We start from the raw sequence: 20,637 nt of genomic DNA on the forward strand, positions 1-20,637 counted from the left end.
GTCCATGAATGTGAGTGTCCACTTCATTCACTAAAAAGCAATTAATGCTCTAGGATCATAACTAGACAGAAATGGGTCTATTCAGAGCTATATTTAGCTCGATGTGCAGGCGTGCAGTATTGTTCAATCATTCAAAAGTATTGAGTGTGCAGTGTGCAGGCTTTGGCCAATTAGGCCAGATAGCCTCCGTGTCACATTCAAAGTGAATAAACGACTCATAAGTTATTCAATCAAAGTTATCTGCTGGGTTTTTTTCCCTGCATAATCTGGAAAATGAAGCCTAAAAGAGTCCAAAGAGCATGTTGCCTAATTGGGTGAAGGGTTGAAGAAAATCTGTCTGATTAGCCTTCTCCAACAGACGGGGATTAAGCTTTTAGTCTGTAATTATTATAAAGCATACGTCAGCAGATATCCACCCATTTCAGACAGCCAGTGGAGCGGAGGGATGTCCTGCTAGGTGACTGCGCTCTGTGCCAGGCCCGCTCAGACGTGGAGACCCTGGAATAGGAGCAGGAACAGGAATATCCTCCTGAGTCAGTGCCACGACGCTGACACACACACATTCACACACACACACACACACACGCCCCGGCAGGGCTGCCTCTGCTCCGATAATAAGCATCCTATGCTATTCTGCTCAAGATGGCGGTGCAGGCAGCGGAAAAGGACGGAATAGTGAGTATTTTGGAGCTGCATGGGAACCGGGGCGGGGGTTGGATGTTACTGGCTGTTGTGTTTATTGTCTTTGCATAGCGGACTGTGGGTTTGATTTAAGCGCAACGTTGTGTCGATTATCCGCTGCTTACAGTAAATGCGGAGCGCCGTGCGCAACGCATTCAGAGCGCAAGGCGACTCCTCTTTCATCCGGGAGGAAATGGGAAATTCAATACGTTCGCGGTGAAATGTACCGGTGTTGTGTGCTCACCTAGGCCGCTCAGCCGGTGCTCTGAATGTGCGCATTCACCTTTTCACATCGCGGTGCAAGATGCGGCCAATTTAGTGTCTGCGATATTGATTTATAATCTCACATAGCACACGACAGGAGCCCCGATAACAACATGACAGGTCTGCTGCCACCTCGTCATTGTTGGGATCAGCCGCATGCGAGGCCACACCGTGTGTGTGTTTCTTCTCAAACAGGCCTGCAGCCTCATGCTGGGTGTTTAACCTCAGCCATGCCAGTTTATATCCTACTTGACAGGGCGATAAATGACAGTTTGCATCCTGTGTGTTTTGTCACTGGTGTTGAAGAATGTGGAAGATGAGCAGCTGAACGACTCGCTGGGGAACCCCGGCCTCATCTCACCTGACAAGGAGGATTTATCACGTCTCCTGGTAGGAAAGATGCATTAATAGTCTCCTTAAGTGTTTGATGCTCGTTTCCCCGGCTGTGCGTAATAAATTCACTGCTTTGCATAGACGGTGCCATTCAGCGGACGCATCCGGGGAGGCATGCGGCCAGGAAAGAAGATCATAGTGATGGGCATTATTGATTTGGAGCCAGACAGGTAAGATAACACGTCATAAAAGCATGCACACCTTATCTGGAGTCTATATTTATCTCACCACGTTTAAAATCAGCCTTTATTATGTCATCCACATGATTCTGGAGATAAGCTTTTTGTTTTTAAGGCCAGTCAGACTTGCACAGCCACTCCAGGACACACTGAGTAATGCGTGGGCAGGCGGAGAGAATGGTGGCTTCTTAAGTATGCAGAGACAGGGCGTTCCCTCAGCACCAGGGAAGAAAAAAAAAGGGGGAATAAAGAAAATTTGAGGCCCAGTGAGGCAGACTTGTTTGGGTGTGTCCTTACCCTACATGGAAACTTGTGTCAAACTTGGAAGAAACCTCTCCATGACCTCATCATGTTCAGTGACTGCTGCTGGCTCAGTATTCAAGCCAAAGTTCATGTGAATGTCCCGGCTGACTTAGCTACCCCGTGGAGCAAAATACACAACTGTTTTCCATCGTTACATCCCAGCATATTAGTCACTGTAATAATCATGTCCTCATGCTTGCACAAAGATGCTTGTGTGTGTGTGTGTGTGTTTAAACAACACAGCTGCAGGGGAGAGGAGGTAAACCAAAACTAGCAGCAGGGATTATGCATAATTAACACGCAGTTAGTTTGCTCTTACACAGCAGCAGCAGAATTATGCGTTTGACTTATCCCAGATTAGCTATTATATCATATGCTACACCTTTACCCCTTTACCCCAATGCTGCCCGCCTGACTCCTCAAAGCTCTGTTCCCCTTCCTCCCTCAGCTTTGACGTGAGCCTGACCTGCGGCCGCGAATCAGAGAAGGAGGAGCCGCCGTTTGACGTGGCCCTGAAACTCACCGCCCGCTTCACTGACCGCCAGTTCCTGCGTAGCGCCCGGATCTCTGGGAAGTGGACGGAGGAGGAGGCGTCCACCGCCTATTTTCCCTTCATCCCCGATCAACCTTTTAGGGTAAAGACCCCTTTTTTGCATTTATGACTAATTTACATGTCAGATGATGATGATAAACACTCCCTGTTTGCAAGCAGGTTCAGGTTTATTTATTCATGTAATGTTTATTTATGTAGCCCTAGCTAATTTGCAATACCTGTCCCTAGATGAGCCTTTAAAATACAGAAAACTTAAGAAAATGCATAAAAAACACAAAGGATTTGCAAACAATGATGCAATGAAAGTATCATAAAACAACAAGCACCAGATCACTCATGACTACATGAGCGATCCCTCTGTAAAAATGGTTTCAATTAGAGTCTAAATGGATCCCTGTCATGATCCATTTTGAGTTCTGTGGGTAAAGAGTTCCTCATGTTGATCCCCCGGACAGAAAGAGCCGTCTGTCTAAATGAGGATTTACGAAAGGGCACCATACAGTTCCCAGTACCTCATGTTACTGAGGCCAGAAACCCAGAGAAGAACCACCTGGTAACTGAGCACCTGAGGAGCCTTCTTATTCAGGCATTTATAGAAATGTTTAAGATCAGCTAATTTAGTAAAATGATCAGAACTTAACATATTTAATTTTTTAAGAACATGGCAGTGGTTGGATCTTATCAGTTTGCTCAATTATAAATCATCATAGGAGGCTTGATTGTAGATGCTGCTTGTGAGCAAGAAGTAACACAATAAATGTGAAAGATTGAACCTGTGGCCTTGGACGTTGTGGGATGTTCTCTCTTACTCGCGCATCCTTCTCCTTTGACCTGTTATTCATTATCACGGTTACAGTTTAGGTAGAGTACAAGTCAAAAGTTTGGACACACATTCAAGTGAATGGGAAGGTGTGTCCAAACTTTAATGGGTTTGTCTTTGTATGAAACCTGCATCAGATTTTTGTTGGATCTTTTTGGCCTTTGCTTCTATTGGTGATAATAACATTTTGCTGACTTATTTCATTGCTTTGATTCGGCTCTACTGTACAGACGCAACATTGCAACGGAGTTCATAAAGGCAAGTCACACAAGAGATCAGATGATCAGACATGTTGTCCCAAGATATTATCTAATGCACTTGTTTGACAGTGAAAACAAAGTTGAATCCTTTCAGCGTTGTGTTGTGAAACTGCTTTGACGCGCCGCTACTGTTAGACATTGCAAAACAAATATATTTAAAGTTCTTTTTGGGTGGAATTTTCCTTTTTAAAAAGTCTGTCTTAAGCATTGCAAGCTATCAACTGTAAGAGAGGTCATCACATGTTACAGCAGTAATGTTGAAGAAAGAAGAAACCAACAGGAAATGATTTTCTACGCTGCATTATATCCATCTGATGTAAATACAGGCCGTATCCTGTGTAGCGGTGTGTTTACTGTATGAGGGGCCGCATCAGCTGTTAATGTTGGATGTGGTGGGGGGTTGAATAGCAGCACATATGCAATGTGAGTAATTGTCATAGGACCTGAGGACATGTTAGCTCTGTAATGTCATATTCCGCTCTACTAATTCTGTACGTTTGACTAAAAATATATGATGAGGTGTTTCAGTCCAGTAAGTGAACGATACTCTGATGAATGGAAACGTACCATCATACGTACTAAAAGACAGAAGGTTCATTGTTCAATTGTTTCTAAAGAATGCTTAAAATACTGAAACAAGACATAATTATAACTCAAATGACCGAGACAGAGACACTACAACTACTATTTTTTGAACTTATTTCTAGAGGTGATCCCTGCGTTTGGTTATGTAACGTCAGTCTGTCTGATAAAGTGTCATTGTTTGTGGTCGGAGCGTGACGAAGCAGGTCAGCACAGTCATGACTGTCAAAAGCTGGGGGCTGAAGATTAAGGCTGTCATGCAGATTGCTTCCAACAAACTGCCTCATGAATCGGAAGGCATGTGGACAAGACACATGATGTGATGCGGTCTCAGAGAATTTCTGTTATTCGCTCCGTCCAAACGGTCTGCCTCGGAGCGCGATCATACCTGCGAGTTTGTTCTCCAAACTATACTAAGAAAAGTTTACACTGTTGCATTTTTGTATGTGGTTTGTTGAGCGTCACACAGTGCAGCTACAACCGAGTCAGGGCTTGTAAGCAAAAGGGACATGGACTCACTTGTAGCTTCATTATCAGAGAGCGTTTTTGTGCTTTCTTACAAGATTAAACACATTAAAAAACTGCAGATTTTGATCATCCATCTATTTGTTAAACTTTTTTACAAGCAGGATAACCAGATGGGTATTTGTACCCATAAAACTGTGCGTTTGGTAATAGTTTCACCTTATTTACCTCAGATTTAGTTATCGCTCTCATGCAAACGATCAGTGTACGTGTCAAATGCAAGGGATGTAAAATATTTGCCTTTTTGTTTTAATTGAGTAGCTTTTTTCCTTTTATGAACTCTAAAAGGGGGATTAGTTATTGGGACATATTTATATAAAGTTTTATGGATACCGCATTGGCCCTGTCATGGTGTCCAGTATGTAAATAAGTGACAATTAGCTTTAAACTGGTATTTAACAGAGCTGCTCGAGTATTTTAACAAGTTCTTAGTAGGCAACAATCCCGCCTCTACTTGAGTTAAGTGAAATAACAGTTCTTCCACTTGAGTGGAAGTGCAGTTACTCTTTCCACCAAAGTGTCACTGCTCCAGAGTTTTAAATAAAATCGCTGCACGCATTCCTGGTGTGAAGTCACTTTTATTATTGAGGCAGTCAGCTGATGCTTTTATCCCGTGTAGTATGCCATAAACGCAGCAGCACGATAGGTTTGCATCCCTAAATCACCATCTCATACACTACTAGCAAGAAAAAAAAGCAATGTGTCAGGCTCTAACAAGCGTCGATTAAATATTCTTGTATTTTTGCACAAGATGAGAGAAGTGCTTGACTAGAAAATGAGAAATAATCTTCATTGACCTGCTGTTGTTGTTACTCATTTTTCTAGACTTGCATTATTAATGATTTGTGTTATCCAATCTTCTTTTCCACCCTCTGTCTGTTTCTTTCACCTGTCTCTCCTGTCAGATTGAGATCCACTGCGAGCACCAGAGGTTCCGAATATTCGTGGACGGACACCAGCTCTTTGACTTTTATCACAAAGTAAAATCTTTGGCCTCTATCGACACAGTACGGATACAAGGAGACCTACAGATCACCAAGCTCGGTTAACTTCCCGCTCCAGCTCTGCAAAGTCGTGTGTGAAGCAAGGACTTGATCACAGATGAAAACACACACACACACACACACACACACACATACGCATGCGTCTGTTACGTCATCATCCATAACCCATCATGCAACACTGCAGCAGCATAGCAACTGGAAAAAAAGTCTCCCACAGTAACAAGTTAGAGTTCCTCTGCTTTATTTCATTCACTTCTATCCATTCCTTTCTATTTAACCAGGATCTGATATAATGATTCTTTGTGGGTGAATGTGTTTGTTCCATTTTCAGGTTTTTCCTCCTTGTAGCCCCAGTTTTTGTCAGATCAGGGATCTCACAGCTTATTAATAGTGCGTTCATTTTCTCATGTTGAATCCTTTAGGGATGCTGAGACAGAGGCAGGTGTGGAAAATAAACTCGGACATTACGAAACCAAATACTCAGGAAAAAAAATATCTGGCACTTAGCTAATATGAAAGCAAACTGTTGTTGAGGCGTGAAAACCTCCAAAATTGGCGATTAATCAGATGCTTTAACATAAATTGTCCTGCAAAATCTCTTAGATAAAATGCAAATTAAATCTTTTTGTGGCTCACGATGAAGATTTTCACCCAGCAACAGTGACATGTATGCTGTAAACTTCTGCTGTATTGGACCTGAGCAGTGTTTAGATACTAAAACTGATCCTTGATTAATTCCCTCAAAGGCATAAACATGATTTTTCTATAAGATAAAACTGGTTTAAAGCAAAACATTTTAGTTCGTTTGGTGCTTTCAGATTTACTCAGTTGGGTGTGTGATTATTGCTGTAGTTATCTTCCAAATCTCAACCTGCGGCTGATAAGAGTCGAGTATTACACCCTGTTTTCTCTGTGCTGATGTGTCTCCAACTCCGTAGGCACTCCCCTGCCTTCCCTTGGGTTTATTCCAGTTGTCATGGTAACAACGCTGCAATCTCACCGACCTAAATACCCAAAAAATGAGGATTATATCATGATAAGATGTAGCAGAAAGCGTCCCATACTGTGCACTGCGTGTGTTGGTAGTTTGCACTCATTTTAGCGTTCACTGCAGCCGTTTCTCTTGTTGATAGAAAGTTCTGCTGCTGAACAGGAAGTTGCTGAACTGGACTCTGATGTCTGTTGTTTCACTCACATTTTTCATCTAAACCTCATCCAAGCTGCACACTAATAAGATATGCAACTTCTCCTCTGGCATAAAAAAAAAAAAAAAAACCCACATACACTCTAGTCAATATTTAGAAGAAACTGTGCTGTCAAAGTGTGCAGGTGTTGGCTGAGTGCAAACTAAAATCCAAAACATTCAGTCGCATTCGGCGGTCAGTTGGTTGTTTGGAAGCAGGATCAGATCCTGATGGTATTTTGAATGTATAGTATTCATGTTTCTATAGTAGTATAGAAGATATAGTAATGCACAAGATGATTACTCAGTGTCACAGTTTTTTGGTGGTATGGCTGGTGCTGTTATAGTCCATTTTCTGTCTGACAGTATGTCTTACTTTTTTTTTTTTTTTTTTTTTTTTTAAGTGTTTCCTGAATCATTCCACGTTAGCGTCTTGTCCACACTGAGGCAGATTAGAAGTTATAAAGCAGTTACGTCCTTGTTTAATGCAGCCAGCAGGTCTTAACAAGCACTGTTAAGTCTTATATGCATCGCATGGTTTTAACTCCGCTCTATTCCGCTCTGCACAAGACGTATTTTTCCTTCACTGAGACAGAAAGGAAGTCATGATAAATACACAGTGATAGTTTAGGTGACGTGCAAAGTAAAAACTCACAGGTATGAAAAGTATTATGTCTCAAAGTGCTCCGTTTACACCTCTTAGAGGAGGAACATTCACTATGCTCTGCAAAGTTTAACACATACAGCTGTAAGAATATCACTACATAGATTTCTAGATGTCACTTTCTAATAAGTCACCCTTTATAACAGGTTTATAAATTGTACCTAATGGCATTTTCAATGGTTGATAATGTTAATACTTTTTTATAAGCCATTAATGAGAACAACTTTTGGGTTTCCGGGTTCTTTTTGTTTGTTTATCCTCTCAATTGAGTAATAGTAGAGCTGTAAATATTGCTAAACCGTCTAATAAGCTATCAGGTCGTCAGTTAACATTTAATAAATTATGCTGATAAATCACAGGTCATCGGTGCATCAGAGTTTTCTGTAAGAAGTCCTAAAAAGCTAAAAAGATGTGTGAGTGTCATACTGCAAGAGGATTTTTCACAACCCAGGCAACTCAGAAGTTGTTCTTATTAATGGCTTGTAATTGATCTATAAAGCATTAGTAAATTATGTATTAACCATTAATAAATTCATGATTTATAACTTGGAAACCTTTTATAAAGGAGGACTTTACTAGAAAATTCAAAATAGACGACAGTAAAACTTGAACCAGGTTGGAGAAGCTTGTTTGATCACCTTTGTAGTCATAGAAGCAGATGTTATACTTCCTATTTAACTGAAACGTGTCATGGTTCAGAGCCGCTCAACACAGTGAAGAGGGAAAGACTTTTGTTGGTACACCTTTTCACGAGGCTGCACAGAGCTACCGTTAAGATTTTTTTTCATTTTGTTGATCTTATGCTTGTAAAAGGTTTTTCTCATCACCCTTTTGCTGCTGTGAATTTGGAGTAAGCCATGACATCTGTGCAGAACTTCTCTCTGCAGATCACCGCGGGGCGCTCGTTAAACGATGCGTGCCATGTTTTCACGCTCACGTTAATGAAGCTGCCTTTAGATTTCTGTGCAAACTTTAAAGAAACCTCTTTGTTTAACATCTCAGTGAGCTGCGGCTGTTGTGCGGCATTCATCGAAATACAGAGATGCTGCTCACTGTACATGCAGGCACTGAGCATTTACTAATTCCTTTCACGTAGCAATAAGGTTGCTGCTCCCAAACTGACTGCTCCGGAGGCAGACTTGTTTTCTCCTGGTTGGTCAGACGGGGTCTTCCTGAGTGCCAGAGCTGTCGTTTTCGCTTTGGCAGGCGCTGGTTTATTTCGGACACAAACAGGAAACAAGTTCAGTTTGGTATGAGAGGGCAGTGAGAAGTGCAGCTGTGAGCCAGTGCGATGCATCATTACTCCAGTATTACAACAGAACAAATAATGTGTAATTGTGTGGACAGGGTGTGTTTTTGGGTACTGTTTTTTTTTTTTGTTTGTGTTCTTTCTTTTAACAATTGACCATACATTTGTAATACTACAATTTCTTGTAAAACCATGTTAATATACACTATGTAAAGATTATGACATTAACTCAGCGGTATGTTTCATTGATGTAGAAACAAGATGTGTGTTGAAGTGTAATACAGATTACTGTTTTCAGCTCCTCCGCTGTCGTTTATAGCACACGGAGCCAATGGGGGAGGGAGACGAACAATTCGAGACTTCCTGTACTAAAGGGCTGGAAAGGGAGCTCTTCATGTTTGCGTGTGTGTTTGTGCAGGGAGTGTGTTTTGCTTAACATAATTAGCAAATTGTTCTTGGGACTGTTGTGAGTGTTTTTTCCCATTAGGTTTGCTGCACGGTTGAGTGTGGTGCAGGTACACGATAAGCATGCAGGGTACTTGAGCTTACTTATTCGGTACTGGTGCACTTTAAAGAAGGCGTTGGTGTCCACTTAGGGGACTCACAACTGCTTGGTATTCCAGTAAGCAAAGACACACAACCGGTACATGTGCTTGTGTATCTGGAAAACCTCAACATGTGTTGTGTTTCTTCCTGAAATGTAGTGTTAAATACAACAGATCCCAGTCATTGATCTCCTAATGATCCCATGTCCTTTGAAGAACAATCCTGGGAAATGTAATTATTCCTTTTCACTATTATTTTAATTACCACCCTTTAAAAGTATAACTAAAAATAACTGAATGTCATTCTCTTCCTGATTGTAATCTGATGATAAATGCCAAGGCAGACATACTGTTTATTTTCACCTCAGTTATTAAGGATCCCCGTTTCATACCTGTTCAGATCTATTTCACACTTTCTACCCTCATTCAAAAGTCTGATGTAAGAGAAACAGTTTATTTGACCCAGGTCTGTATGTTACCCTGCTTTTGGACTTTGGATGTACATATTTATGAACGTGGCCTCACAGGCTTCGGTTTTTACACAATGAATACCAAACTGAGTAACAAGCAGAAAGCATTTTGTTGTGCATGTAAGCTAGTACCTGGCGATTTTATGTACATGAAAGACTGAGGTATTGCCAGTTTTTGTTCGGATCAAGCATGCTTTTATGTTCTAAACATCTATCAGGCGCTTTGCAAGGGCAAATTTCCCCTTGTGGGTGGATTTTTCTTTGGCCTCTTTATCTTTATAGCCTAGTTTAAATGAAGTTTAGTACATATCCAAATTACAACCTTTGAACACGAACATTAGGATGCACAAAGCAAGAATATAAACTTAAGTATCTAATTAAAGCTTTTTCTCCCATGACGTTGAACAAGTAGAATAACAAAAGGACTTAATATTAAGTGCTAAAAACCTAGGTGGCTGTTGCAAGAACAGCTACATCATGATGTCCATTTATAAAGTGTCCTCTGAGTAGAAGTAGGCTGATCTGTTGCTAATGTATTGTGTGGTTGTACAATCATGTTATCATTTCTATTTATTACAGTGTAACCAGCAGGGTTGTGCGTGTGTGTGTGTGTGGTAAAGTCATACCTACTGTATTTGGTAACATACTAATTTTTGCTGTTTATATGAAGGCATCTTGAAAAGTTGAGTTTTTTTATAATGATGAGTGTTCTGGGAATTTGTCCAGATGAAACTGAATTTCGGACCGTGATGTCAAAGACAAATGTCATGCACAAATGTTAACAAACTAATGAAATTAAACAAGTATTGGGTCAAACTACCCCCCTGTAGATTCTTTCACTTTGAGATTTTTAACCATAAAACAAGGCAAACCATCATTTTGATTTGGTGTTTTGTAAGTTTGAGCATCACCAGGGTGTTGCCTGCTGTAACTTTGATCTTCTGAAAGTCTTTCATGTTACAGAGCATCATGTTGGCCCCCTCTCTGTGCTGTTTGATCTGTTTTTTTTTTCTGTGGTTTTTTTTTTTTTTTTTTTTTTTTACAGTGGAGCAGATGTCTGTTCTGTCACCACAAGAAACGTGAGCCCTCTTATGTACAACATGATGTCAAATTCCCGAGATATCCTGAAGCGACCCTGATTTTGTGTCTCATTGAGAATGTGCACTGGACCAGTATTTAGATGAAGACAGTAACATTCTGCCATTGTGTTAGATCTCTCCAAATGTTTCTTTTTTTTTTCTCCTCATGCTTTTGTAAAAACAGCTTCTTTGCAAACCATTAAACTTCTCATCTTGGAAGGTGCTTGTGCTCAGTGTCTCATTGCTCAGATGCTCCAACACCTAATAACGTACACAAAATATTCACCCAGACAGCAAAGACAACGGGTCAGTGCAACCAAACTGTACATATGTTTTACTAAGATAATTAACTGAATAAATGCATTGCCAAAATATAAAAGAGGATGCTTCTTTCAGTCATATTTGAACTGACAGAATAGTATAAATCAGCAGGAATTTGTAGATGACAGATTCATACCTTCTCACCTCTTACACAGTTTTAAATCTTCAGTTTCATTGTGTTTCTTTTTGTGTTTTGTTCACTGTGTGTAATGTGTTTGGTTCCAGGGTCACTATAACTATAAGCATGGAGTACTGATGATGTAGGCTTAGAGTTTTCAATCAATCGAACGTTATTTATATAGCACCTTTTGTACAGGTTAGTGTACTTCTATGTGCTTACAGATGACTGACAAGCTGATAGTAAGATAGAATAAGTGAAAACAGTGAAAACAATTAGACTAATGCAATAATAGAATAAAATAAAATAACTATAGCAGATAAAACATGTAAAGGACAATGACAAGTGAAATAAGAGGAAATGCAACATTTTAAAACATTAATATAATAAAATAAATGATTAAATGATATAATGCCCAAAAATATTCTAACCAAAAGCCAGGCTGAAGAGGGGGACTTCAAGTTGCAGTGGCATGGACTAGACGTGTGTTCAGGAGCTTCACTACACTTTTAATTTTACCCTCACTTTGAAATATTTATTTTTTCTGAAAAACCTTTGCAAATAGTGATATACACAACCCTGAGCAGAATGACAAAACCATGCAGAAGACGAAAGCTCGAAAAGGACTCTACAGATGACAAATTTGTTGGAGATACCTTAGCTAAGGCAGTAGATAAGGGAGATGCTAGTACTAGGTCCATCGCCACATTGACCTCTACAGTGGACAAAAGATTTGTTGAAATCAATTCAATCCTCTGGTCTGAAATCTGCATTTGTTGAGATCAACGCCCGTTTAACATTAACATAGGAGGCCACACAATCACATGAGAAAGGGATTGAAGAGCTGGAAAGACAGTATGCTAACCTAGCATCAGAATCTGCACAGCAACAGGCCAAGATCGATGACCTAGAGGCTCGCTCCTGGCAACACAACATTCAAATTGTGGGCATCAAAGAGAAAGCTGAGGACGGTAAACTATCTGACTTTGTGGCCAAACTTCTACTCAAGATTTTAGGAGAGAAACATTTGAATAAACCAATGAAAGTGTATAGGGCTCACAGAAGTCTTAAACTTGCTCAGGAAAGAAAGTCAAGACCTATCATAGTGAGACTGCACAACTACAGAGTTAAGGAACTTGTGCTGTAACTGGCAAGACAGAGCTCGACCCTTGCCTATGATGGCGCAACGGTGCACATCTTCCCAGACCTGACCATGGCTACTCTCCAAAAATGCTGGTAAACATATATGGTCAGACGACCTTGACTTCTTTAAAAAATTATTCAATACTATACCCAATCTATCAGACTCTGATGTGATCATTGGAGGGGATCACAATTGCCTTTTAGATTCGAAATTAGGTAAGCAACCAAGGCAATTGGGTACATCTAAGAGCAGTACATCGTTAAATACTCTTATTCAGTCCTATAGTATAGTAGATATTTGGAGATTACTCCATCCAACTGGAAGAGACTTTTCATTTTTCTTCTTTCATTTTGTTCATAAAAGTTAGTCTGGGATAGATTATTTTATGTTGGATTCAAGGTTGCTATCAGCTGTTTCCTCATGTACCTATTACAACATTCTTATATCAGACCGTGCCCCTGTTTCGTTGGATCTCAAATTGGAGATCGTTAGGGGAGATTATGCCTGGCGCTTGAATACCTCTCTGTTAGATGACCCAGAATTTTGTGCATTCCTCTCAAAGCAAATTTCAATATTTATAAGCACTAATGGTAAGGGTGATCTAAATGACTCTATACTTTGGGAATCCATGAAAGCTGTTTTTAGAGGCCATATAATGTCATATGAGGCAGCAGAAAAGAAACTAGTCTAGGTTAAGACTATCTGAGATAGAAGAAGAGTTGACATCCTTTGAAACTACATATAAAGACAGGCAAACCACAACTACACTAAACAAAATTATTTCTCTCAAATATGAATATAACACCATAATCTCAAAGAGTGTTGAAATGTTACTCACTCAAGTTAGACAAAAATACTTTGAACTGGGAGATAAACCACATTGGCTGCTAGCTAGACAGTTAAGACAGTTAGTACTGGGCTGCTGTACTGGTTCACATATGGCAAGCAGGTTAGACAAGTAAGCTGGTGCCAGTCCATGAAGTGCTTTAAAAACAAGTGAAAGAATTTAAAGTCAATCTCTCTCTCAATCTCTTTTGATCTCTCTGGTGGCCAAGTAATATTCTGATCATAATCTCATTTTTTTCATAAAATGTTAGGAATGCGTTTGTTGCAGCATTTTGATGTCTTTGTTAACACAACCAACCACTGTTATTTCCACCATTAAAACATTTTCTAAAATGTTCTCGTGTGCTTTGAGAGAAGATGTTTTCATTTTGAATATTGTGGATCACTATCAAAACTGACTTGTTCTTTATGCTGTGTTTTGGAGGAAATGTGCGCTTATTCATATAACTGTGATATTATAGCATAAACAGGCCTGTGTGATTATTTCAAAAAGGCACAATGCCTCATCATATTGGTCATATATCATTTTTTTAACTTGCAGAAATGCAGTTGTATGATTTGGCCACTAGAGGGCTCTGTTGTCCACTTGAGTTCAGTTGAGGGGAAACAACACTCACTGAGCACTTTATTAGGAACACCTGTGCAATCTAATGTAATCCAATACAACAGCTCTGCCATAAATTATACTTTTACCAAGCTTTTTTTCAGTTGTTGACATTGTCAGAAATTTGATAATTCTATTTTATGTTTATTATCGAGGTCATAGTGGGTGCTGGTGGTGTACTGGAGTGCATTATATTGAAAAGTGTTTCTAATATTTTGTCCACCCCATTAACATATGTGAGGGTGGCAAAATATTAGGAACACTTTTCAATTTATTTAACTTATTGTTATAACTTAGCAAGAGGGTCTTATATTAGTTGTGATGGAGAGGGGTCGGGCCAGAAAGTCCAGTCAAATCAGTTACAAAGGATTTAGAGTAATTTAATGTTAAGGACATAATAAATTAAGCTATGTTTCCAATTGTTATCAGACTGTGTTTATGATATATTTGTGAATCAAAATGTGCTATAATATGGTGAAAAACATGTTTCATATGTTTTATTTTAGTTAATTGTTCATTGTCCCACTTTAGAAAATGTTGTTTGAAATGTGGGACAGCTGGTTTTATAAATGTGCGACAGTCATATATGTTGTTAAAGTGGTGAAACATGTATTTAAGCACATTAAATGTGAAATACTAATAGTTATTCAGGGATCTTAGTCTCATAATGTCTAATTTGTTGTTATTTTTAGGCAGATTAAAAATGATATATTACTAATATTAATACATACATAATATAATACATTACTACATTGTTTGTAATAGCAAAAACATTTTAGTTACTGAAATTACCAAACATCGGCGTCCACTTTGGCTTTGAGTGTTATTCACCATAGAAGTTTTTATTGTGTGAATTTTATCCTTCCAATGAGTGTCCCAGATTTCAGCCTGAACTGTCCCACATTAGGAAAGGCACATGATCTGGGACAATTTGGTACAAGAAACACTTTTATATTTGCCATTTCTTCTCTGAGTGTGATATCTGCGTTCTCTTTTTCTGATATGAGTAGAACAAACCTTTGGGGATTTCAGAATGGTATTGGGTGCTGATATAATATATTGCCCTTATATCGAAATGTATTGCTGAATTACCAATTGGAAAAATTGTCTCACATTACTCTAATTCACCCAAGGTATAATAGTAGACAAACAGCCTATAGACATTTTCACACCTCACAAAACGGTCATTATTGTATAATTTTATCATTTCCCCACTAAAACCCAGAGTCTGAAAAACTCACAGTTGGTTTACAGGCTTATGAATGGTGAGTTTAGCTTAGATCCGTTATATCAATGGGATCAATAAGCATGTCATATCAAATTTTATCAAAAGTAGGGAAACACACTTTCTGCAGCTTTACTGTACGTTACTTCAGACTCAGAGTTAAAGGATGGGTTCACAATTTTTCAAGTCTGTCTTACAACAATAGTCAGGTGATCAAATGAACACTGAAAAAGTGTTTTCTTGCCATAATCATTCCTCCTGTTCATATTGACCACTAGAAGATCCCTCCATTATGCACCTACAATGTAAATGATAGGGGACAAAATCCACAGTCCTCCTTCTGTGGAAAAATGTATTTAAAGGTTTATCTGATGATAATATGAAGCTTCAGCCATCCAAATTAGTCAAATGAAGTAGATATCTTTCAATATTACAGTCTTTTTAGTGCCAAAGTCTCTCTTTTTGTTACTATACTTCCACCGCAACTCAACAGGGAAACACTGTCCGAGGAAACACAAAGTGGGAATTTGATGGTAGAAAGACTATAAATGTGGCAGATATCCACTTGATATAACTAATTCAGACTGCTGGAGCCTCATATAAGCTTCAGATCAAATGTGTGGACACACTGTGGATTTTGGCCTCCATCACTTACAAGGTGCATTTGAAGGGGATCTTTTAATAGCCAGTATGAACAGGAGGAATGCTTACTGTGACGAAAACCTCTTCCTGTTTTCATTTGGGCACCTGACTGTTGTTTTAAGACAGACTTGAAAAACTGTGAAACTATCCTTTAACGTTTTTTTTTTAAATGGCTTTCACAAGAACATCTTTAGTTTGGGACTACTTTTTCTGTGGGCGCATGTAGACGCTGATGCTGACGCACAGGTTGCGTTACCCGGAAGTAGCGGTGATTGTTTTGATTTTACTTAAATCACAGGAGCACTGTGGTTTCATACATACCATTTATTTTTAGACGAGGAAATCTGTTATAACATGCCTCACTCCTGCGCTGTGAAGACATGCAGAAATAAAGCAAAGACTGGCACTGCCTTGTCGTTTCACCGCCTGCCAGTGAGGGAACCTGAGCGGCTCAAACTGTGGCTGTCTGCCTTAAACGTAAATGTAAATACTCCCATTGAGGAGTTAAAGAAATATATTGTCTGCTCAGAGCATTTCGTACCGGAGGACTACACCGTTAACGGACAGCTGAAGACCGATAGGATGCACCGTTTTCTGACGCCAACGGCTGTCCCGACCGTTACCTCCTGCACGCTTCAACAAAATGCAGCGGAGGTAACTTAACTAGCTAGTACTGCTCAAGTTATATTTTATCAACATCACTGTTTAACAAACAGTGATGGAAGAAATATTCAATACAGCAATGTAAAAATACTCCATTACAAGTAAAAGTCCTGCATGTAAAAGTACTAGCTTGATGTAGTTAAAGTATTGCAGTAAAAGTAGTGGTTTCGTCCCTCTGACTGATATATTATTATATATGACATCATTATATTATTAATAGTGAAGCATCAGTGTTAGAGCAGCATGTTACTGTTGTAGCTGCTGGAGGTGGAGCTAGTTTCAACTACTTTATATACAGTTAGCTAGTTTAGTTCAGTGGTTCCCAACCTAGGGGTCGGGCCCCTCAAAAGGGTCAGCAGAAAAAAAAGACTAAAAAAGACTTTTTCTCTAATATTTGATATTTGGTGAACTATTGGATCATTTGAACATTTATTGAAATGAAACCATGTGAGAAGTTTAAAGGGAAAAATCACTATTCGGTGGAGCTGTTAACAACTCATAGACATCTGAAATGTGACCCCGACTACACACTACTTTTTGTAAGATGTTAACAGCCAAAAAGGTTGGAAACCACTGGTTTCATCTTTAACAATGTGTTGTATTTTAAAAGCTTTTTATATTATCCATTGTGTCAAATCTTCATCTGAAAAGTAACTAAAGCTGTCAAATAAATGTAGTGGAGTAGAAAGTACAATATTTCCCTCTGAAATGTAGTGGAGTGCAAGTATAAAGTAGCATCAAAAGTAAAGTACAAGTACCTCAAAATTGTACTTATGTACAGTACTTGAGTAAATGTACTTAGTTACTTTCCATCACTGATAACAAAGATAGATGATATGGAGATCATCAAGTGATAAACATCTTGGAGAGATGTTTGTCAATGTTTGTTCAAAATATCAGATAATGTTACATCGGTTGATTTTAATTTTCTTTACACAACCCATAACATAAAAAACATTCTTGATAATGTGCCTTAAGGGGTTTTGAGACCAATAAATGCACTGAGCAGGACGTCTGACAGTTGAAAAATAAACTTGTCACTACTGTCTTGTGGCCAAACTAAAGAATGACACTGTTTCAAAACATATATTTGGCATTTCTGTACTTCAATTTCATGTCATTCATCAGCTGACATATATACGCAGGAAACAATATTTCTACAAACCGCTGATATATCAGTCCGGCTCTAATGTTGAGACGGCACCATTTTATAGACCAAACGATAAAGCAGTTACTCAAGATGAAAATATGTAGTTGCAGTCCTACTATTCCTGTGATGCACCTCTATAGCACTGTGTGTAATAGTGATTTAGTGAAGTAACAAGTGAAAGCTTGTCTTGCCTTTAACCTCTGATACATACTGACGGGAGGTTATTTGCAACAGGATTCAGAAAACGACAGGACCAAGGATGTGTCATTGGATTCTCATTCCTCTGAAGGTAAGACATGCAGTGTGTGCAGTGCTTTTTCACTGCAAGGCCAGAGAGAAGGAGAATTATCAGTACTCTTTTTAAAAGGTCATACAGGAAACATAGAGGAAGCGAAACAGAGGGTCCAACACAGGTTGTGGCCACCAGGATACTTTATACAGTTCTTCTTTAATGAGTAGATTTGTCTGTTGTCCCAGTTTAGACATGAATGAGAAACTCTGTTAATGAATCATACCAAGGTGGATGGGGGGGGGGTGTTTTTAGGTTAATGCTGGAAACCTGACCTGCTAAAATACTGACAATGTCCTCTCTATCCTTTAGACAGCCAGTCGGTCTCTGAAGAGCTGCTTCCCTCACTGCGGCACTGTGACATTAAGGTGGAGGAAACAGAGATCCACCCACAGGTCAAAGAGGAGCAGGTGGACAAGTGTATCAGTGCAGACATAGAGGCTGATACTTCCAACGATGCTGAAGACAGACATCCTAAATCAGAACCAACCACTGACTGGGAGCTCTTCCCATCCTCCAGTACTGAAACTATGACTGTAAATGATGACAAATGGAATGAAAGTGACGGTTCATCATCGCCTCATCGTAGCGTCGAAGTCTTTGTGGAACTGGAACAGCCTCCGAGGCAAGAAAAGTCTTGTCGTTTTTGTGGTAAAAGTTTTAAGAGAGACTCTTATCTGATCAGGCATGTAGGCAAGAGCCACAAAGGGCACAAGGCCTTCAAATGCTTGGAGTGTAACAAGGAGTTTGAACAACGTTACCAGCTAGTCCTGCACATAAGAATTCACACAGGTGAAAAACCCTTTAGTTGTGATTACTGTGACAAAACGTTTGTTCAGAACTCAAGTCGCCTTGCTCACATGAGGGTGCATACCGGGGAAAAACCATATTTTTGTGTTAAGTGTGGGAAAAGTTTTGCCACAAGCAATCATTTTAAATTTTGCAGAATGCAGAATGAGTGCAAAATCACACCAGAAAAAGAGGATGTGGATGAGAATCACAAAGAGCAGAAGCCCTTTAAATGCTTTGAATGCAACAAGGAGTTTAATCAAAAGCACCAGCTTGTTCTGCATGCGAGAGTTCACACCGGTGAAAAACCCTTCAGTTGCGACTTCTGTGGCAAGACGTTCACACAGAACTCTAATCGTATTGTTCACATGAGACAGCATACTGGAGAGAAACCATATTTTTGTAATAAGTGTGGCAAAAGGTTTGCAAGTAGCCATCATCTCAAATTGTGCACAGGAACTCAACACAATAGGATAAACAAGTCATTTCGTTGCATAACTTGTGGTAGAACCTTTCACACAGATTCAGACCTGAAGGTGCATGTGGAGGTTCATGAGTCATGGAAACGGCACATCAGTGAGAAACTGCAAGGACAGGAGTTAGAAGAAAAAAACTTAAAGCATGTCTGAGAGAACATCAGTCTGTGATACCATGGACTGCTTCCAGCATCAGTGATATCACAGATAAATAAAGAAAATATTAACAAGCTGGAGGTGAGAAATTATGTTGAATATTAAAACATAAAATGTGCCCAAAAGCAAAGTGGCCTTTTGTGCCTTTCTTATACAAGTTTAAAACCTCTTCACAATTTTTAACAAACACAAATCAGTGTTTGAGAGGTTTGTCAGGCCATGGGTGCACTAAAAAGCTTCAGTGTGGTCAGTATGTTTCACTACATATGTGCACATCATGACATGGTTCCAAACCTTTAATTTTTGCTTGTTCTGTTGCACACAAGCAACAATGGTTGCCATCTGAGGAGCGGAGGTTCTCTGAAGTCCCTCTCCCAAAGTTACTTCCATTCTTTGCCTTATACATGTAGGGTTCTTCCTTGTCTTCTTAGAGCAGTGTGTCTTGAACAGTGCAACTTGGAAAGAAACCAAGCAGTATTCCCATTGTTCTCATTCGTAAGAGTTGTTGTCAAAGTTTGACAGTGTCTCAAAGTTGTTGTGGATGTTTTCAGTTTCTTACTTTGTTCATAAAATAAATAAAACAACCAATTATTGAAAATAAGGAAAATAAAATGTGCAAATTCTTTTCAAAATCTTTGACCTGGTCACTTTTGTTTTTTTATACAGTTGCTAAGTATGTAAATTATCCGCTAAACCTTATTAATATCTATAACTAGAATGTACATTTTCTGAAGAAAATGCGTGTGACTGCTGCTAGCTGATTAGACTGATAGCTGCTGCTCCTGTAGCATTTTTTAAAATCTTGTAGCGCCACCTACAGGTGAAATTATATCCAACGCTACAGACTTGTTCAGCATCTCCATCTGTAATACTCTGCTGAATTTGGTTGCCATGGAATATTACACTTAAGAGATATGGCAGTGGGGTTATCGGTGCCTTCAATATGTCGTGCACATTCTCATGAAGAACTTCTGTACCAAGTTTAATTTTATTAAAGACAACAGAATTGTACAAATATAGTTATAAGGTTACAGTAGTGCCTCCTGTGGGTATAATTGTATGAAATGTTATACACTTGTGTAATGTGGCTGAATGTACAACATTCCCAGATTTGGTTGCGATCAAATGTAGCATTGAAGAGTTATGGCCTGTTAGGTGCATCACGTCTTCAAAAGTTTGGTAACCAGTTACAGACCAACGGTAAGTGATACCCAGAAACGAACTCATAAATTTTGTTCAGGATCATCTAATTATGATATATGCCATGTTTGATGAAGATTAGATTGAATATGATATGCCAGAAGAAAACGTGTTTATCAGAAAATCCAAAACGGCGGAAAAATTTTCCCGGCGCAAATGGGCGTGGCCAAGTTGGAGACTTCAAAGAATGTGAACAGGAAGTGATTATAAATACGACAAACGGAGTGACATTAGCATGCAGGCTACTAGTGTTACACCTT

General features: G+C 39.3%; 2 protein-coding genes across 2 annotated transcripts; both read left to right on the plus strand.

Moving 5' to 3' along the window:
* Nucleotides 1-10,977, plus strand: LOC121912087 (galectin-related protein-like). Its single transcript, XM_042434154.1, has 5 exons — nt 1-675; nt 1,243-1,335; nt 1,420-1,508; nt 2,269-2,455; nt 5,466-10,977. Exons 1-5 carry the CDS (start codon nt 643-645, stop codon nt 5,607-5,609), a joined length of 546 nt encoding a protein of 181 aa, XP_042290088.1. The 5' UTR covers nt 1-642; the 3' UTR covers nt 5,610-10,977.
* Nucleotides 10,978-15,877: 4,900 nt separating this feature from the next.
* On the plus strand, nt 15,878-19,809 carry LOC121911770 (zinc finger protein 436-like). The gene is made up of 3 exons (XM_042433597.1): nt 15,878-16,308; nt 17,702-17,756; nt 18,069-19,809. The coding sequence occupies exons 1-3, from the start codon at nt 16,009-16,011 to the stop codon at nt 19,172-19,174; spliced, it is 1,461 nt and encodes a 486-aa protein (XP_042289531.1). The 5' UTR covers nt 15,878-16,008; the 3' UTR covers nt 19,175-19,809.
* The last annotated feature ends 828 nt before the right edge of the window (nt 19,810-20,637 follow it).

The sequence above is a fragment of the Thunnus maccoyii genome, chromosome 14, assembly GCF_910596095.1.
Source record: "Thunnus maccoyii chromosome 14, fThuMac1.1, whole genome shotgun sequence".
Taxonomy (NCBI): domain Eukaryota; kingdom Metazoa; phylum Chordata; class Actinopteri; order Scombriformes; family Scombridae; genus Thunnus; species Thunnus maccoyii.